General features: G+C 52.5%; 9 protein-coding genes across 9 annotated transcripts; 5 read left to right on the top strand and 4 right to left on the bottom strand.

Annotated features, from left to right (window-relative positions):
* The first annotated feature begins 216 nt into the window (after nucleotides 1-216).
* On the top strand, nucleotides 217-1,826 carry HD553DRAFT_308846 (ER lumen protein retaining receptor-domain-containing protein). The gene is made up of 6 exons (XM_046179595.1): nucleotides 217-531; nucleotides 673-741; nucleotides 852-1,011; nucleotides 1,102-1,359; nucleotides 1,423-1,507; nucleotides 1,594-1,826. The coding sequence occupies exons 1-6, from the start codon at nucleotides 510-512 to the stop codon at nucleotides 1,639-1,641; spliced, it is 642 nt and encodes a 213-aa protein (XP_046037764.1). The 5' UTR covers nucleotides 217-509; the 3' UTR covers nucleotides 1,642-1,826.
* A 19-nt stretch (nucleotides 1,827-1,845) lies between these two features.
* Nucleotides 1,846-4,879, top strand: HD553DRAFT_334642 (uncharacterized protein; the record flags this gene model as incomplete). The annotated part of the gene is made up of 3 exons (XM_046182155.1): nucleotides 1,846-2,221; nucleotides 2,284-2,464; nucleotides 2,551-4,879. The coding sequence occupies exons 1-3, from the start codon at nucleotides 2,164-2,166 to the stop codon at nucleotides 4,877-4,879; spliced, it is 2,568 nt and encodes an 855-aa protein (XP_046037763.1). The 5' UTR covers nucleotides 1,846-2,163.
* Nucleotides 4,880-8,200, bottom strand: HD553DRAFT_308836 (Lecithin:cholesterol acyltransferase-domain-containing protein). Its single transcript, XM_046179594.1, has 13 exons — nucleotides 7,826-8,200; nucleotides 7,318-7,755; nucleotides 7,236-7,248; nucleotides 6,890-7,168; nucleotides 6,799-6,823; nucleotides 6,294-6,739; nucleotides 5,962-6,227; nucleotides 5,877-5,899; nucleotides 5,683-5,812; nucleotides 5,313-5,619; nucleotides 5,225-5,239; nucleotides 5,100-5,141; nucleotides 4,880-5,040 (listed from the first exon to the last, which is right to left on the bottom strand). The coding sequence occupies exons 1-13, from the start codon at nucleotides 8,114-8,116 to the stop codon at nucleotides 4,958-4,960; spliced, it is 2,358 nt and encodes a 785-aa protein (XP_046037762.1). The 5' UTR covers nucleotides 8,117-8,200; the 3' UTR covers nucleotides 4,880-4,957.
* Nucleotides 8,201-8,635: 435 nt separating this feature from the next.
* Nucleotides 8,636-9,449, top strand: HD553DRAFT_282828 (uncharacterized protein). The gene is made up of 3 exons (XM_046178167.1): nucleotides 8,636-8,995; nucleotides 9,054-9,135; nucleotides 9,217-9,449. The coding sequence occupies exons 1-3, from the start codon at nucleotides 8,680-8,682 to the stop codon at nucleotides 9,269-9,271; spliced, it is 453 nt and encodes a 150-aa protein (XP_046037761.1). The 5' UTR covers nucleotides 8,636-8,679; the 3' UTR covers nucleotides 9,272-9,449.
* On the bottom strand, nucleotides 9,450-10,169 carry HD553DRAFT_308831 (H/ACA ribonucleoprotein complex, subunit Nop10). Its single transcript, XM_046179593.1, has 4 exons — nucleotides 10,026-10,169; nucleotides 9,941-9,956; nucleotides 9,774-9,871; nucleotides 9,450-9,694 (listed from the first exon to the last, which is right to left on the bottom strand). The coding sequence occupies exons 1-4, from the start codon at nucleotides 10,061-10,063 to the stop codon at nucleotides 9,652-9,654; spliced, it is 195 nt and encodes a 64-aa protein (XP_046037760.1). The 5' UTR covers nucleotides 10,064-10,169; the 3' UTR covers nucleotides 9,450-9,651.
* Nucleotides 10,170-10,358: 189 nt separating this feature from the next.
* On the top strand, nucleotides 10,359-16,399 carry HD553DRAFT_206555 (Rapamycin-insensitive companion of mTOR, middle domain-containing protein). The gene is made up of 25 exons (XM_046177129.1): nucleotides 10,359-10,385; nucleotides 10,444-10,690; nucleotides 10,748-10,816; nucleotides 10,875-11,596; nucleotides 11,665-11,799; nucleotides 11,871-12,130; nucleotides 12,189-12,461; nucleotides 12,538-12,620; nucleotides 12,687-12,777; nucleotides 12,850-12,956; nucleotides 13,017-13,139; nucleotides 13,206-13,466; nucleotides 13,540-13,719; nucleotides 13,782-13,913; nucleotides 13,969-14,084; nucleotides 14,153-14,257; nucleotides 14,315-14,366; nucleotides 14,427-14,662; nucleotides 14,725-14,803; nucleotides 14,870-14,961; nucleotides 15,023-15,200; nucleotides 15,261-15,367; nucleotides 15,429-15,573; nucleotides 15,639-15,781; nucleotides 15,840-16,399. Exons 2-25 carry the CDS (start codon nucleotides 10,577-10,579, stop codon nucleotides 16,237-16,239), a joined length of 4,203 nt encoding a protein of 1,400 aa, XP_046037759.1. The 5' UTR covers nucleotides 10,359-10,385; nucleotides 10,444-10,576; the 3' UTR covers nucleotides 16,240-16,399.
* Nucleotides 16,103-17,607, bottom strand: HD553DRAFT_206545 (ADP-ribosylation factor family-domain-containing protein). The gene is made up of 7 exons (XM_046177128.1): nucleotides 17,470-17,607; nucleotides 17,313-17,406; nucleotides 17,169-17,234; nucleotides 16,941-17,104; nucleotides 16,708-16,846; nucleotides 16,555-16,630; nucleotides 16,103-16,491 (listed from the first exon to the last, which is right to left on the bottom strand). The coding sequence occupies exons 2-7, from the start codon at nucleotides 17,338-17,340 to the stop codon at nucleotides 16,419-16,421; spliced, it is 546 nt and encodes a 181-aa protein (XP_046037758.1). The 5' UTR covers nucleotides 17,341-17,406; nucleotides 17,470-17,607; the 3' UTR covers nucleotides 16,103-16,418.
* Nucleotides 17,608-17,963: 356 nt separating this feature from the next.
* Nucleotides 17,964-19,344, top strand: HD553DRAFT_349131 (uncharacterized protein). The gene is made up of 2 exons (XM_046183436.1): nucleotides 17,964-18,560; nucleotides 18,635-19,344. Exons 1-2 carry the CDS (start codon nucleotides 18,212-18,214, stop codon nucleotides 19,291-19,293), a joined length of 1,008 nt encoding a protein of 335 aa, XP_046037757.1. The 5' UTR covers nucleotides 17,964-18,211; the 3' UTR covers nucleotides 19,294-19,344.
* On the bottom strand, nucleotides 19,345-22,790 carry HD553DRAFT_308821 (WD40-repeat-containing domain protein). The gene is made up of 13 exons (XM_046179592.1): nucleotides 22,525-22,790; nucleotides 22,283-22,457; nucleotides 22,033-22,201; nucleotides 21,714-21,953; nucleotides 21,505-21,650; nucleotides 21,182-21,436; nucleotides 20,900-21,118; nucleotides 20,315-20,842; nucleotides 20,022-20,251; nucleotides 19,879-19,961; nucleotides 19,748-19,820; nucleotides 19,612-19,677; nucleotides 19,345-19,547 (listed from the first exon to the last, which is right to left on the bottom strand). The coding sequence occupies exons 1-13, from the start codon at nucleotides 22,582-22,584 to the stop codon at nucleotides 19,413-19,415; spliced, it is 2,379 nt and encodes a 792-aa protein (XP_046037756.1). The 5' UTR covers nucleotides 22,585-22,790; the 3' UTR covers nucleotides 19,345-19,412.
* Between the last annotated feature and the right edge of the window lie 100 nt (nucleotides 22,791-22,890).

Below are 22,890 nucleotides of genomic sequence, written 5' to 3'. Positions count from 1 at the left end.
GATAGCCGATGTGGATGACGAGAAGACGTCCTGAATCGTCAACAAGGTCAATCGAGGTCAAGGTCGAGGTCGAGTGCTTTGACTAGACTTTCGATCGCAGGTCGAAGCGCGCGCGAGTCCTCGGTTCCCAGTCTTTGGGTCAAGCGCATCCGTCATCCATCCATCCCAATGCCATCAACCCTTCTTCGCTGGACATGATTTCGCCTGTCGACATCTGTGGGAACAACTCCACTTGATCTATAATTCTTTAACAAGACATCGGCTCGGTTGAAGACGATCCCGAAGTGATCTGCTCTGCGTAACCTGCACTCCTCCTCCCTGGCTCCCTGGTTCGACTGAGATCTCTTTCGCGCGAACGTCATCAAGTTTAGATTCCGACGTGGAGACTGAGCTGGACAACCTTCCGACCAGCGACCTTGTTCATTTCACAACAACTCAAAGCTATCAATCGACGAAGCGACAACACAACGAGTGTATAAACGGGCCTTGTTCGACGTTCACTAGTAAACATGAACATCTTTAGATTTCTAGGTAAGTCCGCTCCTCACTTCCCAAGGACGACAACGAGGGCGGTGAGAGCGTTCCCCTTTCTCGCCAAAGGGAACCTTCCACTACAACCTCGAGTGAGCGATGGCTAACGGTGTGCCCAACCTGGATGTTTGGACGATACAGGGGATATTTCCCACCTGGCTTCTATCGCCATCTTGATCCTCAAGATACAAAAGTCGAGATCATGCCGAGGTACGCTGGTAGCTGCTGGTCGGGCATGAGACGAGACACTGGTCCACTAAACGATCGTTCCTCGGTCCCGGTCGTTCCGTTACACATCTCTCTCATTCTCGAAACTATAGGCATTTCATTCAAGACGCAAGCCCTCTATCTGACCGTCTTCCTCACCCGATATGTCGACCTGCTCACCGGGCCCTGGATATCCGCCTACAACACGATCATGAAGATCTTCTTTATCGGTAGTTCGGCCTACATCTTGTGGTTGATGAAGTTCAAGTTCCGGTGAGTCTCGATCTTACGCTGGTTTCCCGGGATCACGACTGTCGGATTAACTCTTCCGGCCTCTATCTGCGATTCTGTTGATGTTCTCAGACCAACCCACGACGCTTCGCTAGACACCTTCCGGTTGGACTACCTCATCCCGCCCGTCGCCATCCTAGCCCTGATCTTCAACTACAAGTTCATCCCCTCCGAGATCTTGTGGTCCTTTTCCATCTGGCTCGAGAGCGTGGCCATCTTCCCCCAGCTGTTCATGCTTTCCCGGACCGGAGAGGCCGAAACGATCACTACGCATTACCTCGCGGCGTTGGCGCTGTACCGGGGGCTGTACATTCCCAACTGGATCTATCGGTAGGTATCAGTACCCGTAAAGTGATGATGTACAGAGAAAGACTGACAGCTCTTTGCGTTTAGATACTTTACCGAGGGCGCCTACGATCCCATCGCCGTGGTAGCTGGGTTGATTCAGACCGGTCTGTACGCCGACTTTGGTTACATTGTGAGTCTCGAGACGGCCTCGGCTTCGGGTCTCCTATCCTGCAATGATACTGAGCACGCATTCGGTGTTCCCTATTCTGCCTATAGTACGTGACCAAGGTGTTGCGCGGACAGAAGTTCGAGTTGCCCGCCTAGCCTGTGGGACCGTAAAGATGTATCAAAGACGGGCGAGCCGACCATCCCGCCTGGTCTTTGTCCATTGGGCAGCTGTCAGAGAAGACTGAGTTGCTGCTCGGTTGATGATATATATGACGAAATAGAAATTGCATGCTTGTTCGACATGCGTGATGTGTGAGATTGATCGATGACGTGAGGGGCTCTCTTCCTGCTCCCTGTTCTGTTCTCTCTCTGTCTCTCGATCGAGCGACGCGTTGAAATGAAATCGCGTCGCGCGCGAGACTAGGAGAGGACGGGAGAGCAGCGAGAAACTAAATTGCGATCCCATCATCATCATCATCCCCGGAATCCATCAGTCTTCCTATCACTCATATCCCTCACATCAACCTCGTCACCAGTTACCAGGGTATACAAGGCCAGCCCTCTCTTGCTCACCTTCTTGAGGGTGGTAATTACATAGGATATCGACGTCGAGATACCGCGCAACAATAGCGATCGAAAACGCACAGTAGAGCCTCCGATACCGGCTATTGCAGCAAGATGGATGGTTCTGGGCGAACAGACATGATCGAGACCAACCAGATACATCACCTACCTAGTCAGTCGTCTGAGCGGTCTGGCGTACCATTAGCCAATAGCTCACACCCCTCGTATCGCTAGTCAAAATCACCTATCGCCATCCGTCGCACGACCAACCGCTCTTGGCGACATCGACATCAGACGTACCCGTCTTTGTTCACGATCAAGAGAAGAGGCCGGCGAGGCTTCCACACGACTCGTACGACACGTTTCGAGGTAGTGTCAGTCTGAAGGATGTGCTCAAGGTCGTGTGCCGGGCATCGTGAGTGTTCTCTTCTGCCGTGTCATCGAACCATCTCCCCTCCCATTTCGGCTGACGTATCGGCTCGGACCGGGGTTTCATCCCAGACCGGAGATCATACCCTCGACGCAGATTAGCGATGGATCAGTCTACATACCCAGCCGACAGCCCGATAAGGTCAATAATACACCAGAACCACGTCCGATCCTCTCCAAGAGACTCGCTCGCCTGAGTCGGCCCTCGTTCACGTCCTCGTCGGACGGATTGACGCCAGCTCTCACTTCCTCTTCTTCGAGCTATCGCGATCAGGATCGAACCGGGTTTTCCATCCCGTCGACTCCCGTATTCTATCCCGACGCTCTGGACTCATCACCTGGATTTCCACCTGCGTCGGAACTCGATCCCTTTCAGAGTTCGCCTGCCGTGATGAGGTATCCCTCTCGGCGGCTGGGCGGAGCCAGGCGCGGGTCCTCCTCATCGAGCAAACCTCTGGTCGTCCCTACTCCTTGGACGGGCAAGGGTACCCTGTTCGATGTGCTGACCGAGCCGGGCCAGGGAAAGACGTTGGTCACTTGTAGCGTGGTTCGGACGGCAGATTTCGCGCCTCGTCGCAAGTCGGTGATGAAAGAGAGCTCGTCGCACAACATTACCCAGCCGGAAGAACCTCTCGATGAGAACGACGGTTTGGCAGCTCTTCTTATGAAGGAGGCGGACGAGGCCGAAGGTTCCGGGGACGAGGAGAACCATGTGGGATCGCGGGATACGTCGACCGGTTGGGGACTGCTAGTCGAGATCAAGTTGAGAAATCTCGGTCGGCCGGTCTCCCTGGAGCAGACGTCGAGGTTGAGGACTGCAGTCTTTGGTGAAAAGTCTCGGCCGGGTTCGTACCGGAGGGTCGAGACGGCTGCTGCCAGGAAGTTTCATGAGGTAGCGGGAGATTCCCGGCAGGGTAGGAACGCTACCGACATGCGTAAACCCCGGATCAAGGCGGATAGGATCGACGTCAAGGCTAGTCTCGCTCGCAAGACGCCCAGCCAGATGGTCGAAGTTGCGCCTGCCTCGTCTTTAACACCCGGGACTTCGCTCGGTTTCAGCAGTCTAGGCTTGGATTCGTCCGATCCCGACCGGATGAGCACCATCGACGAGATTCGCAGAGGATTGGATTCCGATGCTCTATTACCCGTAGCAAGTTCGATCCCTCAGCGCTACCCTGCAGCTTTGTCCGCGTCTTCCTCTCTCAAGCGGAAAAGCCTGGCCATACCGCATGACCAGATTCCTCGTAATCGGAGAGGACCGAATCTGGTGGGCGACTGGAAAAGAAGAAAAACCGAGCAAGACGAGCGAAGCAAGCATCGCGCTCCTTCCCCTTCGATCAAGCTGGAACCGTCTTCGTCTCTTGTAAACGACATCGACAAGTCGTTACCGAGTGACGTCTCTTCGAGGCGGATCTCGCCCTCGAAGACGGCGAAAGCCGGTGACAAGCGATCGCTGCTCGAAGCGATAGTCTCCTCGTCGTCCGGTCGCATCTGCAAGGTCGAACCGCCTAGTCCTGAAGCAAACGTTCTTTCGGCGTTGCCCAAATCTTTTAGCCAACCGAGCAGAAGGGAGTCTGGTAACACCGGGCGCAAGTCTGCTGTCCCCATGAGCGAGCCTGCCATACCGCAGAACGGCTCAAATTCGATCCGTCCTATAGGCAGTCTCTTCCGCCCGCGACCCAACATGAAGAGGACTTTGTCCGAGATAGCCGAACGGGAATCTCAGAGGCGTGCAACACAGGTAGATGCGGCCGACGACTCTGACGATCTCACCGAGAGCGTGTCGCAATCTCTGGCTGCCGTTGAACCCATTCATGCGCTACTGCAAGCTCGTTCCCGGGCACCACCAGCCACCTTGAACAATCTGTTCGCACAAGCTGAAGACAGATCCATCTGGACGCGCGACGGAATCGCGTGGGGACAGCCGCTGGGGATTTCCTCTTTGGCGTCCACCTCGAATCCCGCTACCTTGCCTTTTTCGGACGACTCGAGTAGCTCCAAGACTCTTCAATTCAGTCCTCGGGAACCGCCCGCTGCCTTTGCTGAGCAGTGGTTACAGGCTCCAGATCTCGATCACCTGTTTGGCCTAGACGTCCACGCGCCCAACAACGACCTAGCCCCGAATCATCCATCTGGGTCATGGGAGATCGGGAGCTCAGCGGTGACTTTGGGTAGCTCTAACAACGCTGGGTTTCCCTTTGCCGACGAAGCGTTCGCCTTCTTCGATTCAACTTACACGAGCGATTTCGACCTCCCGTCGCTCTATTCACCAGTCGACTTTTCCCAACTTCCGCCCTCGTCACCACCTCAGAGCGAATCGGAACTGCCTCACTCTGTATTGCTCATGTCGTCTCCTCCGGAAGGATCTGGCTTGGCAGACACGCCCATCGAAATCATCTAATAATGCATCTTACATTGCTCTTGTACCCTACTCGTGCGATCCTGTCTATATTTTGTTGATCATGTCCACAATTATAGTCTACGAATCCCAATCTATGCGATTAGCAATCGCATTGATGGGGCTAACGATTTTATCCTCAACGGTATCTCCCAGCCCCGCCGCTATTAATCGTGAAAAACTCAGCCAAAGACTTGTTCGTGTCCAGCCTACGGTCGCTTACCGATCCTCAAGACCGCGGTAATCAACTCGTGATTGCCCAGAACTACAGGTCGGCCACAATCAGATGGGTTAGTAAACGGGCATAAGGCTGCGCGATTCCTTTTGAGAGTTGTCATGAACGCTCACTATCGATATGATCCGCTGACATACGGGAAGCGCACTTGTGCATCAGCGCTTCTGGTCAGGGTCACCATTCAAGCGATCATCGACTTACCGGATTTAGGGCCTCCCCTTGGATCGAGCCCCTCTGGCTCGTGTTTAAATTCGTGAGTGATGATGGGCATGCGGGCAGGGTTCCATCGATCGTCCTTCCAACCCTTGACACACATTGCGCCCAAGGACATCAATGGCACGGTACCATCTCCCATACCGAACTTTACACCTCTTCTGACTTCTGGAACAGATCCTTCCGCGTTGACTTCGGTGTCGATCCAATTCTTACGAGCCATGGGCATATCCAGAGGCTTCCGACAGGTGATAGCAGAGCCATTAACCATACGTTGCAGCTCGTCGGGCGTGCACTGTGCATTCCAGTCGTGTTCAGTATGAGCAAAACGGAGTCGAGACAGGCCGTGACCACTGACCTGCGCGTCATCTCCCTGGGTCGCAATTTCGTCGTGCTCGAATTGGCCTTGCATATAGAAGTAGCTTCGTTCCGTAGGCTTGCCGTAACCATAAAAGCAATACTGCTTCATGGACGGCGCGTTGGGGAGCCTGCATAATGTGTGTAAACCGTCAGACGAAGCATGTCGATTGTCGAGTGGCTTAACAGACTCACTGAACCTCAAGAGGGTTGGACCACTGTGGTAATCAGGTATCAGTATAGCCATGACGAAGGAATGCCACATGCACAATCTTCGCACTTTTCGATGGTCCTTGGCGTTCTCCTGGAGGATTTTGACATCGTTCTCGAAACCATTCGAGTAGTTGGAGTGGTACATCCTTTGGAAATCCGGAGGCGTATGGAGCAAAGTATAGATTCCGGCGTCATTCATGGTCAAGTTTGGTTGGATGTGTTCCGCGTCCATCTCGCTGTCTTTTGGCTCATGAGAACGGCTCGGACCTGAATCTGAGGTTTGTCTGAACGAGAAAAATCTTCCGTGCGTGTCGCCAGTACAGTTGGCGGGATCTTATGACATGCAGACTCACGATAATCAGCATTTCGCAGGCTTCTCGAGCACTGTGGGGTACTGACCATCTGGAGCCGAGTCGTGAGTACCCCATATCCGGTCGCCTCCCTTCATCCACATGCTCGCCGATCCCGGCCATTTGTGGAAAAGATTCGCCCTTTCCTTGCGAGAGAAGAACTTCTCGAGCACCCAGCTGGCCGCTGGATGTAACTCGATTGTATCCTTGAGGTCTCCACTCAAGAACGCCGTCATACTTTTTGTTACACCGAGCAGCGTGCTTGCGATACCCGCATGAGCTTCAATATGCTGTTCTACCCATCGATCGTCACGATTGCCGCATCTGAAGCCCTCTGCATCGTCCGCCGCCTCGACCCATTTAAGGAAGAAGTTTACTACCGAACCTCCCATGGAGTGAGATATCAGAACTGTTTTTCTTCCGGTAATTCTCTTGTTCTGTTCGATCCGGTCGCGCAGCCGTGTGAAGAAGGCATCCCGGACCTCCAAATTATGGCTGTTTGCGCTGATATCAGATTGAAGTCTTTCGGCTTCGCACCGAACCTCGATCCTTACTATGACAAACGCCAATCGTACGAAGCTGGAACCAATAGTCGAAGTACTTGTCAATAATGCAAAGTGCACGACTTGATTCCATCGGGCTCACCCATTTCCATCGACAGAGGATCGTAACCGATCGCTGCGAGGTTTTCGATAACACGTTGCCATACCCAATAGCCTTGAATAAACTCGCTCGCAGCGTCGAGACCCTGTGCAGCTCGGACCCGGTGGTTTGGCGGGTCGAGCCCTGTCACGGGATCCAAAGAAAGTGCCTCCATCCAAGCTTTCCGATCGGCAAGCACGGCCGACACCATCTGAGTCGTTGACCACAGACGCTTTCGAAAGGAGCCCTTGGCGACCTTGCTGGCACTCCATTGTTCGAGTCCTAAGAGGAGAGATTTCACCTCGTTAAGCCTTCACTATAACCGCGTTCCGCTCGAGAGCGAACGCACCTGTAGACACAATCTTTGGGGCGGAAACTCGACGTGAGTTAATAAGAGTTTGTCCTTGTGCCGAACTCGCATTCGAACTTACACCAGGAATCAAAATGACAGGGTAGTGTGCGCCAATGCCGGGTTCTTTAGCTATCAATTCCTCCGCAGGCGAAAACTCTTTCGAGTTGAACGCCTTTCTTGTCTGCTCGACGACAGACAAATTGTTGGCGAGGTCTCTCCAATCCCAATCGAATCCCCAACCTTCAAGATTCATCGAGGGGAAAGGATTTGTAGTATCTTGAAACCAAGATGTCATGAATCCGGCGTTGGCCTTGGACCCGGATAAGAGAGACATGAGATCCGGCGGAAGCGTCTGGGGAGCGAATTGATAGGCCGAGAAAGCGAGCCCGATGGCGATACCGGATGAGAAGGCGAATCTCCGCCCTCGTGCCCATGATGTCCAGGTCGTAGCGCTCTTGCTCTTGTTCTTCTTCGGTCTAGGCTCTTGAGAGCTAGTAGTCAGTCTTTCTGAAGGAGGCTGATGCAGAGAGTTCGAATGCGACATGAGCGGATGTACAATTTCTTTCAGATAGATGCCGGTGACATACCACGGATTTCGACTTGATAGCAGTACTCTCCTGTTTGACGTGTCCCACGATTTGTTGCACAGGTTGCTGAACAGGTTGTTTCAACGGTTTCGACACCTTCAGCACCTTTTCAGCAGCTTCTTGTTGTTTCGCGCTGCTGCTTTCCCGCTCATGAACCGGTTCCGAGACTTCTTTACCTTTGTGAGCATGTTTCCCCTGCTTGTTGCGTTTCCGGGTGCCAGGGGTCTGACCCCCTTCCGTCTTGTCGACTGACAGGACGGAGAAGGCGTTACCATCGACGAACCTGCTCATCTCGGTTGCAAGGCGCGACGGAAAGAACGGCGAGAGCAACTGAATGCTATACTTCGCTGCGCTGATAGATCTACCAGATGGAGACTCAACAGTATTATTACTGAGATATTGAAAATGTATTTCGTTCAAAAATCGCCTTATCGAGGTTGACGAAAGTCGTATGCTGACAGAATTTGCTTCCGGGTCAACACTCCGTCATATGCTTCCGGACGGCCGCCGGCTTGCTTCCACCGGTTCGTCGACTGGAAACTAAGACATTCTATCATGTAACAGACATATCTTTTCAACGTACAGAGTCGAAAGAAGGCCCTTTTAAACACGGGTTCCGACGAGCAATGCAGGTCAAACGAGCCCGCAAACGGTAGCACGACTGCCAAAGTGCCCGGTCTTCTGTTGATGAGCAGAAAAAGCGCGACTGAACCGGAAGCGCGCGCATGCCCTGACCGCCCAACTGATGATCTTGATGAACGATCTGCCTGGATTATGATCCTAAGTAAGAGATAAGAGACCGCTTGGCGTCCTGCTCGATCGAATTCAAGTAACATCATATACACTTCGTCGATATGGCCACCATCAGCTTCGCTTCAGCAGGTCCTTCTCGCCTCGCCAACGCCGTTCCCCGGCTCCTCTCGAGAGCAGTCGCTTTCCGGTCCAACATGATAGCGGTTCGACCGATTGCTCAAAGCTCGATCACTGTCATCTCCGCCAATCCTGCTGCCGATATGGAAAGCTCCACTAGCGTTCAGTCCTCCTTACGATCCCTGGTCGACTCCCTGGTCGAACTCTTCCCGCCTTTTCTCCTCGCGGTCCCGAAGAAGAAGGTTTCCCATTCGAGGAAGAGCATGAGAAGCGCTCACAAAGGATTGAAGAACAAGACGAGCAAGTATAGTCTCCTCCACTTTTGAAAGCATATGTACTAAGGATTGTTTTCCATCAGACATCACGCTCTGCCCGGGATGCGGAGCACCCAAGCTGTCACATAACCTCTGTCCCGAGTGTTTCTCGCAAATCAACCGGAGGTCAGTCGCTCAAGGACGACCCCCTTTGTATCGTCCATCTAACTTATCGATCCGGCTTTCGTGATGCCCCTCGTACCACAGATGGAAGCAGGAAGCTCGCCAGGTCGGGTCATCAACAGCCGAGGCTACATCTTAGCCCAACCCGTATTTCGACACTATCCTTCCCCTGAGCTCTCAAGACATCTCCCCTGATGCCGTTATCGTAAAGCGGCATATGTATCATTACCCTTCGCATCCTAATCTTCCGTATAGACCTCTTCCGATCTTGTTTTGGAGGCAGGTGGATGTGGCCGTCACACAATCATACATGAGATAACGCATTCATTACATGTCGCATGGGATCAGAGAAACTATGCTTCTAGTATGAGAGTAGGGGTCCGCCAGCGCTTGGTCCAGATTCCCTCATCCCACATCGTCTGTTCTGTGGAGATATCACTGAACCCTATAAAGGGTCCCTCCATCCATGACCTGATCGGCTTCCTCGTGCCTCCGTCAAGCTTGTCCGAGTCTTTCCATCTAAAGAGGACGAGCGGGGAGTTGGGTAGGGAGGATACCAAACCTAAAAAGCCAACATGACGTATAGAATTGATTAGCCAAGGATCGATCGAATAACCTGTTCCAGGAATTTGGTGGCTGACCTCTTCTTGATCGTCACTCGGTGTCGCGAAAACTTGTCATCCGGCGAAAATCGGGCAGGATGAGCCGACCGAGTGGGCTTTCCGGCAGGGGTGGTCTTCTGTAGGATCAAGAACAGACGCACTCAATCAAAGCCTCCTTGGGCAGTTCCAAGACACGAAGAACGAACCCTCAGAGTGTAGACCCTGAGGTAAGGAATTGAGAAGCGCGATCAGATGGAGTTGTCGAGTCGAAGATACATCGGTTCGACTTACCTGTTCCCCTGTTCGTTCAAAGTGTACATGAGATGCATGATCGGAGGAGTAGAGCTGGCTTGTGTATTGGAGAAGGTGAATACCGGGTGATACTGGACGTTGAGATACGATACAGGACGTGTGTGTCATTCACAAGCAATTGCAGGTCTAGGTGCAAGCTGTTGAGCTCCCAAGGCGGTCAGGCGATAAAATCGGTCGGAACCGAAATAATCCATCCCCTTACGCAACGTGATCTTGTATTCGCGTCGCCCCGCACGAGGCCGAAGGCAATCGTCTCGACTAGAGACATGCACACTAGGAACGTCACAGAGCAGTAAGGCCAGTAAGGCTAGTATGCAGCACAGAGTATGGCTACGGACTGTGAGTGCACCTCCAGAGCTCCCCCTATCATCGAGATAATCAGCTTCCAGAACTCCAGAACATAGCGTAAACCCTGTTGTCTGAGATTATCGAAACATGGCAATCGCAAGCCATAGCTGCTTCATAACTTCCCGAAGGCACTGAAGCGAAGGGAAACGGATAAAGGCTACTCTTGTCTGCTTCTGCTGACCATGCAAAACCACCGCGAGGAGGCAGGAAATACAATGGCAGGTAGCGACGTTCAATCAGCTGCGGACCGGACGCCTACAAATGGCCTATCACCAGAGGACGAGGACGAGGACGGGGTGAGTTCGTTCGCGATGGTTCACACTCTAGTCATCCTGACATTGGCGTCATCTTAGTTCGAATCCCTGACAGCGAGACTCAACATCGAGAAGCGAATTCAGTTCGGCGCTGAAAAGTTCTTGGAGGTAAGCAACAGCTTCAGCCGCTTTTCAGGCGCCTCAACTCATCCTCTGCTCGTTGCAGGCGTTAGATTCCGATACCTCCTCAATCCCAGAAGAGGCTCGTCCACCGCTGAGAGCGAAGGTCTTGGCTGAGCTCGCCGCATCTAATTCAAAAATTAGAAATCTAGAGGACGCAATAGCAGCCAATGGGAGACAAGATTCTCAGCTGATAACGGATCAACGGAATGACTCCACACGAGTGCCTCAAATATCAGCAGATTCACCAACGACTCGTTCTCTGAGGCCAGTAGATTCCAATTCTACTCTCGCCTCTGAATTCAGTGGATCGACCCGGAATAACAACGATCGCTTGACCTCGCGCCCATCCCGGTTGCGAGTCGAAAGTAGGATTGTCACAGGACGAAACGATACGGAAGAAACGGGCAGTTTCCCTAGTCTTTCGCCTATCGATGGGGAAAGTCTTGCGAGGGATCACCGTAGCCTCAGTCAAAGGTCATTGACGACAGAATCTCATTACAATGACTCGTCTCGCATAAGAGCTCTGTGGCCGTCGGATCAATTCGCCGACGATAGATACCAAGACCAGATGGATGAACACGTCATCGACGAACTTCGAAACAAAGCTCGGCAGAATCTAGCGCATCTCCGTAGTCTGAAACCCGTTCGAGCACAAGAGCAACGGACGATGCGAGAAGTTGGTGGTGCCATTGCTAGTTTGACCCGATTCGCCAGGCTGTCACCTCAGGTAGCCTCCAGCATAGACTTTGAGGATCTGGTTGATGTGTCGGTATCAATGCCAACATCAAGCCCGCTCCCAAACATGTACTGAAGCAAATTTGATTAATCTGCAGGACCTTGTGCTATGCAATGGAACCCTACGCCAGCCCTTTGAGGTCGGCCTGCTACCGGCTCTATCGGAACTTCCTGCACGATCGGCATTCATGGCATATCCTCAGAAAGCGAGGCGTAGAGTGGCTATTGATTCGGTTCGTCTAGGAAGACTTCAAAACAGACAGTCCTCGCTATAGCTTACTTGCACTTGAAATACCTCGCGCAGAACATTTGGACGAGCCAATCGCCAGATCCCAGAAATGGAACAGGCCCTCCAATTGATAAGAGTGGTCATTCTACTGCCCGTCGCTGCCCGCAATGATCGTGATCGGCCCGGCTTCGAAGGTATGACGGCAGACGGCAGTGAAGACGTGCTTCACCACGATCCCGTGCTTTCAGAAGCACTCGTTAGGATTTTGGTCAGCATGGCAGAAAATCCCGAGGACCCCTTCCAAAGTATCAGTCTTGAGACACTGGCAGAGATAGGTTAGTTTCCGTGCTTAAGGCAGTAATAAGACATACGGCTAAGACATCTCACTGGTAGCTGTGATTGATCTCGCCACTCTCATCCAGGCCGACGGTCTCAGATTTATTCTGCAGATTTTCGAAAACGGACCTTACAATCTCACGCAAACCTTGACTCCTGTCTTGATGTCTCTCCTCAACCTGCCGGAGAGTCGGAGACTGTTGCCCAAAGATACTGGTCTCGGAGTGATCTTTGCAGGCTTTACGAATGCCTATGGGTCAGGACCAACCCATATTGAGAGACTGAGGGCGACTTCCGTCAACACCCTGACTGTCCTCAGATCGTGGCCCGGTCGGTATTAGGCTGAGCTCCTTATGGTAAAATGCAGTCACTGATCTTTGGCCAAATGAAATCCTTGCGACTACAGGTTTCATGATGTGCTGCATGTCAGGTTCACGCCAGATTGAAAGTTTGGTTGAAGCTCTTAGTGTCCCGGTGATGGAAATGCGGGTACGTGCGCCTTAACTCGGTTCGCATGATCTCTTTGCCGACGAACCGATCGCGATATATATTCAGGAAGTGCTTCTGGACACCTTGTTTGATCTTTTCCGATTGGAGAAGCCATCATGGTACCACGACCTTCTACAGGACAAGCAGAGGACACATCGTTAGTGCAGTCTACCAACAGACCTTTCCCCTCTCCCGTACTAACTGTGCAGTACTATTTCCATTTTGATAGAGCCAAAGTCCGACTCGCGCCACTCACATCGTTCGACGAAACCCAATGTCCTCGATCACTATACAAGTCTCTTACTGGCTGTCTTTGTTGATTCGGGACTTGTTGAGGTATGTATCGCTGGTTCACATGCCATTTTATTCAAGATTTCACAATTGTATCTTCTGCAGGCACTGGTCGAAGTCGTAGAGGAACAGGTTCCCGTTCTGTCGAGAAAGGCCACACTGCTCATCAGCGAGCTTCTAGCACTGGCGGCCAAGCTGCTCCCTCTCAACTACGCTGCAAAAGTCCAGGTAGGTCCCGCGACCTGACCAGACGCAAGGTGATTCTTCTGATATCACAATCCGGACATCGAGTAGAGCTTGCCCAGACTGTTCTGTTCGGCGACGACACTAGATGATTCGCAGCAACGCGTAGCCGCTTTGGACGCGCTGTCTTCGATAACGGCTTCCGTTCGAGGACAACGTGCACCTGCTTTGGCTGATGCACCGAAAAGAAAACGATCTCAATCCCAGTCAGACCCGGTAGAACGTGGTCAGCGGCAGGTGGAACAAGTGCGAAAGAGACTAGGTATGCAGATGGATGACCGACAATTCCAGGCCGCATTGGTCGAAAGTCAGGTATGTTCTATAAATCTCACTTGGACGGGTTTACTTGTGTAAATATTGTCTTATTGATTTCTTCGCGTCACAGGTACTGTATACGAAGGACCATAATAAATGGAACTACGACGCGCTTGTCGAGATCATAGAGGGACCTCTTCTAAACGCCCGTAGACTGGAGGAGGCTTTCAGAGTGTCCAAATTCGGCCGCCGTCTTATGACGTTCTTTCAGCCTTTGTACCGCCGTTTTAGCGACATTAAAAGGACCAGAGTTAGTCTCGCTCAAGGTCCGTCGATCAAGCTGTGTGGCGCTAACCTCCCTTGCGGTACCAGGCGAATCGCAAATGGGTCAAGCTCGGTAACATTCTCGTCACCTCGCTGATGTCCACGCAAGACGGCTTGCATATCCTTGCTGAGGACCAACTCTTACGACAAATCGTGGACTGCTTCATGGAATTGGATCAAGTCAGTGTTGCTCTTAGAGTGCGCTTGGCCGTGAGACTCACGCACAACAATACAGTACGCAGGCCATCCCAACCCTCAGCCTTACTTCTCGAAAAGTAGGATGGAGAATACACTGTCATACGGCTATTTTGAGATGATACAACTGCTCAGTAAACGTGCCGAAGGCCTCAAGTGAGTGAGAGAGCCTACAGAAGTCGCTCGGCGTATAGACGACCATCTGATCTCACACCGATTACTAGGCTACTGGAGAAATACAGTTACTTCACCTGCTTCTACCACTTGAGCGAGCTACGAAGCCGAGATGACCTGATCCGAGCGATCATCAAGCATTTAGACTACTCGAGGTTGGTGGACTCGCTCCTTCGATAAGAGGACTACATCACTGAGATATCTCCGCCTAGTGATGGTCATGCCCGGATCATACTATCGAAAGCATTGACTTCGAGCTACATGGTATGTTCTGTCTCTCGTAATGTGAGGATCATGGCGCTGATTATGAGTTCATGACTTCAGCACACCCGTATCTTTGCAACACAGCGATTGAGTCGTTTGCTCGAGGAGGACAGCTCTTCGATGTGGGCATTAGAGCTCCTCGTTACGCAGCTGTATGATCCTGCGTTTGAAGTTTGCGAAGCAGCCGCCCAGTACCTCGAAACTTTGTGCGAGGACACCGCTATACTAGAAGCTGTCGTGCGGCTGCGACCTACTCTAGACCATCTTGGCGAGGTTGGACAATGTTTGCTGTTAAGGTCAGTATTTTCACTTGCTCCAGCCAAGCAGAGTCTGGTTGGCCTGAATATTTGCAATATAGGTTTCTTTCTACGTCTACCGGTTTCTCATATCTACGACGCGCAGACTATATCGATCGGGAAATCGACGAGTGGTACAACGCAAGTCGACGTATCGTTCGGCGCATATGGCGCAGTCAGTCTGACCGAGGCGCGGCCATTTTGCAGTACCGCAATGTTCAGTACGTATCGCAAATCGAAATGTACCTGGCCGAAGGTCTTCGACCGGAGATGACGGTCCAGGGGATGTTCAGCCATACGTAAGTGATACTACATAATGACACAGTGGGGATAATCAATCCTGACAGTAGTCACCAACAGCACACGAGGAGCAGCTCCACCCAATTTCTATGCCGAAATCACCAAAACCGCCGAAGGATGTCGCGTGCTGGGCGCAAAGGGCCATGTTGCAGCCTTTGCCAACACGTTGCGTCTTTATGCGGAAGAGGGTCAAGACGAATCGTTGCTGCTTATCCTTAAGAGCGCGTTATGGGCTCTCGTACGTCTGAGCGGTGTTTTAATGGACGGGCTAAAATCTGACTGCGACCGCCAACTACAGGGAAGTATCGGATCCACACAGGGTGGACTCCCCTTTCTGGAGGAAGCGGACATTGTCGAATTGGTTGTGGAACTCGCGGAGCATTCGTCGGTCTTGAGCATTCGGGGGTGAATCACGACAATTTTGAAACCGCGGGGGAAACATGGCTGATCAAGATGTTATCCCTAGAACATGTTTCTTCGTGTTAGGGCTGATAGCATCGACTACAGCCGGATGTGATATTCTGGAAGAATACGGTTGGATGCCCAGCGTCACCGCTCGGGGAGAAGTCACTTCCTTGTGCCTTCCGGAGGATCTGAGCGACTTTCTAAGCGTGAGTCCCGGGTCTTGCCTCGATGACATGACGAGATGCGTTTGGTTGACCTCGCTTTGCTGTAGCTACCGGACCTTTCTCCCTACACGAAAACAAGCCGATCTATCAGACGGGAAGGGCTTTCGACTCTAGAAACGAGACTATTACAGGACGTCTCGAACCTTGGCAATTACGTCATGGCGACGCAGGCCATGCAGAATCTCGCGCGGTTAGTCAGTTGCGGTGTTATAATTGGCAACGAATCGCTGAGCTCAAACGCATTCTAGCTTGCGAAGTCGCCATCGCGAGCTCTTCAGCTCGACAAAGCTATACTTGACCGTCTTCCGTATGCTATCGCTCGAGCACTACAAACAACCGGTTCGAGCCTTTGTCTTGGACATGTTCGACCTTCAGTTGACTGGAGAGGTTATAGCGGAATTCCTCGAGCTAGATATTCACTACACCGCAGCACCGGAGTTGGCACCGCTAGCCAACGAGCCTGCCATGCGGGACGACGTCTACCAACACTTGGCGGGACTTCCTACGCCCGAACCTGGGCAGGCACCAGCCAAAGACACGCACCCTACAGTAGTACGAGACAGCCGGCACCGACCTCCAGCGGTCTTCATTGCCGGCTTTTCCATAAGCCCGTGGCGGTCGACTGAGATGCCCAATCATTATATATAAAACATATGAAGCACACATATGATGGTGCCGGTACCGGTTCACCGCGAATGCCCAACGTCGATCGTAAAAAAAAGTAGATGAACAGAAGCCCCGGATTCGTGTGGTTCCAAGAATATCTAGAAGGGTATATCGAGAGGTCCGGTCGTTCGAAGGGAAAGAAATGCGAGGTCAACTTGACCTCATTTCGTCCCTCGCACGTTCTGACTGAGCCATTGCAGTCCCTCGAAAAGGCCTTCTCCAGTAGTCGCGCAGCTGAATGACCGGATATTTTGAGCTACTACGAGGAGACGACAGAGATGACGTGACCGGGCTTACCTTGGATGGACATACCAAGACCTATCCTTCATCCGGTGCAAGCCAAGCTTCTCGGTAACCTCTGCAGGCGACATGACTGTCAAGACACGAAAACTCATGTCAACGAATGCTCATCCATCGTCCACCAAAACGCTCTTGGAAGGTTTGGCTCACCACCCTCGAGATCTTGCTTGTTCGCAAACACCATGAGCAAACAATCGCGCATCTCCCGGTCTGCCAGGATCCTGTCCAGCTCCTGTCGCGCCTCGTCTATACGATCCCGATCTTGCGAATCAATGACAAAGATCAATCCCTGTAAGGAACAGCCATTCCGGCGAACAGCGCAGAATTTATCAGCAGAGATTCGGGAAATGCACGTTTCGATGGGTCTCGAATTGATGGCTCACCTGCGTGCCCGTATAGTAGTGTCTCCAGAGCGGTCTGATCTTGTCTTGTCCACCCACATCCCAGACGTTGAATTTGACATTCTTGTATGTCACGGTTTCGACATTGAACCCTACGGTAGGGATGGTAGTCACGCTTTGGTTGAGTTTGAGCTTGTAGAGGATGGCTGAGAAAGGCGGCCATAGCTGTCAGTAACACGGTCGATCTTTCCCCACTCGAAGGTGACGTACTGGTCTTTCCAGCTGCGTCCAGACCCAGCATGAGAATCCTCATCTCCTTGTTGCCGAACAAACGGCCTATGCACGCGAGAGGTGATGTGCGAGCGTGGTCAGATGAGCTATGTTAGCCAGGAAAGGAAGCTCTCGCTATCTCACCCATCGCTTTGCTAAGTTGTCCACCCATATCGTCGATGATATCTCGGTACTGGTTGGCCGTCAAATGTAGCTGAGGCTGGGTCGGAGTTGATTGCTGATGCGGGAATATCGATCAAGTCAATCCAGGTTTACGAGGAACAGTAAATGCTAGGCCCACCTTGATTTTGCCTTGAAGGGGGCTCCGAGATGGCTAGGTGAAAGTTCACTCGGTCGATTACGCTTGGCCGATCCGGGGAGGTGGTGGTAGGTAGATTGATGAAAGGGATCTGATAATCTGAACGTCCTCGGTCGACCGCTTTCGGGAATGTGGGGCGCGGTTGATCGAGGTCTCGATTGACTTTGGCGAATGAGCTTTGTATTTGGGCAGCCGGTTCTGATTGATGATTGTTTGGCCAGTGAGCCAGTGTGATGGGATATGACTGTAGTGTAATTGTGGAAGACTTTGTCAATTGATCGATCAAGAGATGAACGTCGAAACGTCGAGGACTAGGGGAATGTGATGTGTAGCCAGGCGGCAGGGGCTAGCAGCAGCCAGGAGCTAGGAGAGTGAGGTGATCCCGAGCGCGGGGGCCCCATTTCAAGAGAGCGAGCTAGCGAGAGCTAGCTTTTGTTTTGTTCCCATCTCCCCATCTCCCCCATCCATCTCCATCAATCGAACACCATCAACATTTAACAACGCAACAACGGCAATCGACGTCATCCACGGTCTCGAGCTCTAATCTGGCTATCTTTCTCGTTACTAGGCCGTAGCCTTTCTCTTCTGGTGGATCCAACGTTTCCACATCTTGGCGAAACCCACGGGTGTCAGCACAGGACGCCGATCAACACGAAGTGGATGTCACCGGCATAGGCGTCTGCCCCTTCGTGCACAACCGCAATCTCAACCTCTCACGGTACGAATGGCATACAGACCACCGGACAGGCCCTCATCGACGACCAGCAACTCCAGATCGTCCTTGTCGCTCTTGAGACGTCCATCTTCTCTTCGATCTCTCAGGTCCAACTCTTCACAAACGGCATCCCATCCGTTTCGGTCATCAGTCTCCCAAGCTAGTTTCACGGGAAGCCATTCGTTCGCCAGCCCCCAGGCTGTGAGATGGCCAGCGGCGATGGTTCTCGGACACTTGAAAGTATTGGATCGAGCAGGGGATAGGGCGATAGCGTACGGCAAGGCGACTCGCGAACTGCTCGATGCCGAGAGTGGTCTAGACGTATGGATGCACGCTTTCGCTCAGAGGTCTTCTCAACGTGAGTTAGTGTAGGTTATACAGGTAAACGTAACTGATGTAGATGCGGGCCATCGCGACGTGTTTTGCTTGCAGCGATGACGCCTCTGAGGCAGACGCCCGGCACGCCAGGAGCCCTTCCCTCTGATGAAACTCGCACATTCTCCCCTGCGACCGTGGCAGACACCACAGCGGACATGGTCAACGTCGACCCGAAGTCGAGTCGTCAGATGCTATCTGCCGGTCGACCCAGCATAGACCAATCAGCCAGAGATAGGAACGTTTCCGGAGCATCTCAATTCCCCATGCGTACCAGCGGTCCGACGACTCAGGTAGATCCGACGGCTTATAAAGCTAAAGAGATCACTCAGCCAGCTTTGATCTCGGCACCCATCGAGTCGGTCCCTAACGATCTGCCATATCCCTCGTTGGCCATCAAGGAATCTGAAACTGCAAGCTCGCTTGCGTCTGCGACTTCCGCCCCAACTCCTAATGCCCGAGCGGCGACACCGAAAGGTGGGATTCTCAATGCTTTCCGTGGCGGATCCAAGAAGGAAAAGGAGTCACGGAGGCGATCTCTAGATCCTCAACCCAGGGAATCGCATGGTGGCCTCGATCGCGTCCAATCGCGCATGAGCCAAGACAATGCATCACGACCGGCTGGTCCCAGAAGCATGGCCAAAGCCACGCCTTCTCAAGCTTATGCTAGCAGGAATAGTATGGATGTCCCGGTAGAAGGGCGAGCATTGTTGTAGAGTATTTGACAAAGGCAGACAAGATAGGTATATGGAGAGTACAGGCCAGGCAGGCTATTGGCATATGGATTCGGATCGTATCGTTCTTTGTCGTTGTTTTTCGCCGTATTGACCACCGTTTATAGGGCCGCGACCGCTTCCGCCACGTCTCGCAAACGTGTTTCGCCGAGCTTGCCAGCAAGTGCTTGCGAGAGTTCCTTGGCAATCTGTGTATCGCCGACCGACATCGCTCCCGAAAGATCTTGCACGCTCAACTGGCATCGGCATTTGGGATATCAATGTATGCACCACAAGGTTGATACATGAGCAACGACGTACCGTATTGCCCAGCGCCACCATGGCACGGTAAGCTACCTCACTGTCTCCAGTCTCGTTGGAGATTATCTGCATTGAACAGGGTCGAAGCAAGTTCAGGCTCTGTCAATAACGCCAACTGCACATCGGAATGACTCACGTTCAATATGAATTGTAAAATGGCGGGACCATGTTCCCGAGGTAACTGTCCTTCTAAGGCTAGCACGGAAAGGCTATATTTGGAATTCAAGTTAGAACGATCAAAGACGGAAGGAAAAGATTGCTAGTTACTTGAGAGCAATCGTCGACATAGCGACCCTAGTATTCTTGTTCAGATTCTCAAACGATTGTTGACTCGCCAAGTAGCCGAGAAGCTGTGCAGAGACGTTTGTCAGTCGTTGCCTCAATAGAACAGGGTGACAGGGTCCACTGACCTCCTGCGTCCGAGCCTCGGCCACGACGCGTCGCCCCGAAGCCGTCGCTGGCAGATTGGCAATGGCTCGCATGACAAGCATCGTGTTGGTCTCTCTCGCTCGGCTGTCTTGCCATTCGGCTGCCCATTCACAACAACCCAACAACGAGTCAATGATAGAGAGGTCATGACCGGTCGTAAATTCTACCATTGTCGAGCTCGTGGCGCACAGATACCGCGCAAGGTCAAGGACTAGCGAACCAAATCGACGGTCAGCTGCCTCGCTTACAACACCTCAATGCCGACAGGACTGACCAGGGAATCGCTTGTCAACGGGCCAATCGTTCGCGAGCTGCATGAGGTAAGCGACGTCGTCCTGACTCATCCCCGATGGACCGTTCGCCGAGAGGCGGTCGCAAAGCTCCGCCATACGCGATCCAGAATTGATATCGGATGGGAGCTGCGACGCGAGTTCGGCAATCTTTTTCTTGACGGGTTCAATGTTGATGGTCGCAAAGTATTGAGGGCTTCTGATCGGCTGGAAAGGCTTTACCGATGCAGCGGCAGCCGGACTGCTGGCCGACGGCGTTGTATCGAGATTGGAGGAACCAGCCGTATACGCACCGCCTCCTGTGAACGGATCCCGGTAATTGTTTGCACTCGCTCCTGCTTGGTTGCCCGAAGCCCGATAACTAGAGCCCCCGGTGAATGGGTCAGAAGACGATCCGGTTCCGATAGTGGTGCCTTGGGTGTTGGTCTCTAGGAATTTCACGATCTGATCGGTGTATGTTGTTGGCAAGTCGTTCTTCAACAGGAATTTTTCGGCAACGGTGTACATGTTGTCTGTAATCGAGTGGTTCAGCGAACACCCGACCGAAGCGATCTACGTTTCGAGCTTACCGGTGGCATTGTACGGCAACTTGAGAGGCGGCATATTCTCAGCGATATCCACGTCAAAGACGTAATCGTACTCTACACCCTGGTAGATTTGCTTCCTCCCGGACCCGACCGCATCGGTCACTTCGCCGATTTGCTGCCATGTGGTCGACGCAGAGGCCCACTGATATGCCTCTACCTTGTCGCCGCTCTTGACCATGATCACTTGTCCTTCCTTCTTGCCTGTGGTCAAAGCTATCAACATCGAACCGGGAAGCTACGAGGACAAGGTGGGAGATCACGTACCAGGTCGACCGAGAGCTTCTCGACCGGGCAAATCGGTCATATTGACATCTCCCACTTGACTCTTGTTCAACGCCCTGGTACGCAAGTCGCGGTCTAGCTTTTCACGCTCGTCGAGGCTGGCATATCTGGCCTCCGCTTTCGTCCAGACCCTAACGGTAGCATCGGATGCTCCAGACACGATATCGCCGTTCGGAAGCACATCCACCGTCCAGACCGAGACGGTCGGGTGGGCGATACTTTGAATCAATTGATGATCTTTGAAACGTTTTTATTAGTTAGGTGTTTTGACGATGCATACCGACGACGTCGATACATATACTTACTTTGCCAGACTCTTGCTGTGCCGTCTTCGCCTGCAGACACACACCCGCTACCGTCTGGAAGAGCTGCAACGCTGTATACGAACGAACTGTGTCCGTGATAGGTCTTGAGTGGCTTCGGAGAGTCGAATGACCAAAAGAGGACGTTGCTGCACGCAGTTCTTGCGACGTTAAATACTATCACGAGAGAAAGCCTGCGGGTTTGCGCTCACCCATCATTCCCCGCGCTCCAGAATCCCTTGCCATCTACAGTCAACGCTAAGCTTCTCACGCAATCCGTGTGCCCAGCATAAGTCTGCAGCAGATTGCCATCGTCCGAATGCAGCTGTATGACCTTGTCGGCCGAAGCAGTGAGGTACCTGTCGGTGCCAACGCACTTGACGTCCCAAACAGCTTGCAAGTGCGATGTGATACGAAGAGCAGGTTCCAGATTCTTCCAGACTATTGCCGACCTGTGCCGAGAATCGAAGGTGTCAGAGGATCAGTGACGCGTTCCTCAACCGATTGACTGTTACTTCGACCTGAACGCACTGATCCCAACTACCACTTATCAAGACATCACGGCCTTCCGAGTCCTTGCCGCGATCCAGGGCACAGACATTCTTGCTATGCCCCGTCAACTCTCGCTCCGGCTTCGAGTCCTCGGAACCAGCAGCGTGCAACGAGATCCTGCTCGAAGCTGAACCGAGCGCGTAGTATGCTTTGGAACGTGTCCCGGATCAAAGACCAGTCTTAGCTCGATGACGCGGACCTGCGACTCAGTCAGCTTGACCCTACTCACCTTGGTTTTGATGTGTCAGATTGGAGACCGCACTGATGAATTTGCCATGACCATCTGCAAAATGCTTGGTCTCATGCCAGTCGTTGCTATTGATATCTCTCTGCCAATGTTTCGCCGAAGCGTCTCTCGAAGCGGAGAGGAGCTGATCGTCCGAGAGCACCGACAAGGCTCGGACCTGAAAAAGCAAGCTGGCGTATCAGAAACCGATGTAAAGACGGTGATGATGATCAGGATCTGCTAACATCTGCTGTGTGGCCGTGCAGAACGGCCGAAAGCTGATACGAGTCGGTCGAGGTTGACATAGTCGATGCAGGGTTCGTCAAGCCTTTTGATGAGTGACAATGGTATGACGGATATGTTTCGGCGCGACTTCGGGACAGAGATCTACTGTTGGATGTGTGAGGTCTACCCGTTGGATTACAGTACTATTGTACGGCTGTCTTTGCCTGGTCGAGGTGCCTTCAGGTCTGCAGCATCGATGCAATAGTTGCTGATTGCCTGTTCACCATTGCACCCTGCACGCTGAACGCTAACGTCATCATCATCATTCCTCCCGCGCGCTTCCAGGCGTTTCCATCCGAGATCGACTTCGGAGCGTAGACTCGTCG

The sequence above is a fragment of the Filobasidium floriforme genome (assembly GCF_021052385.1).
Source record: "Filobasidium floriforme strain CBS 6241 chromosome Unknown HD553scaffold_7, whole genome shotgun sequence".
Classification (NCBI taxonomy): Eukaryota; Fungi; Basidiomycota; class Tremellomycetes; order Filobasidiales; family Filobasidiaceae; genus Filobasidium; species Filobasidium floriforme.
Note: the sequence above shows the minus strand (reverse complement) of the source record. Positions and strands in the feature narration are given on the sequence as shown.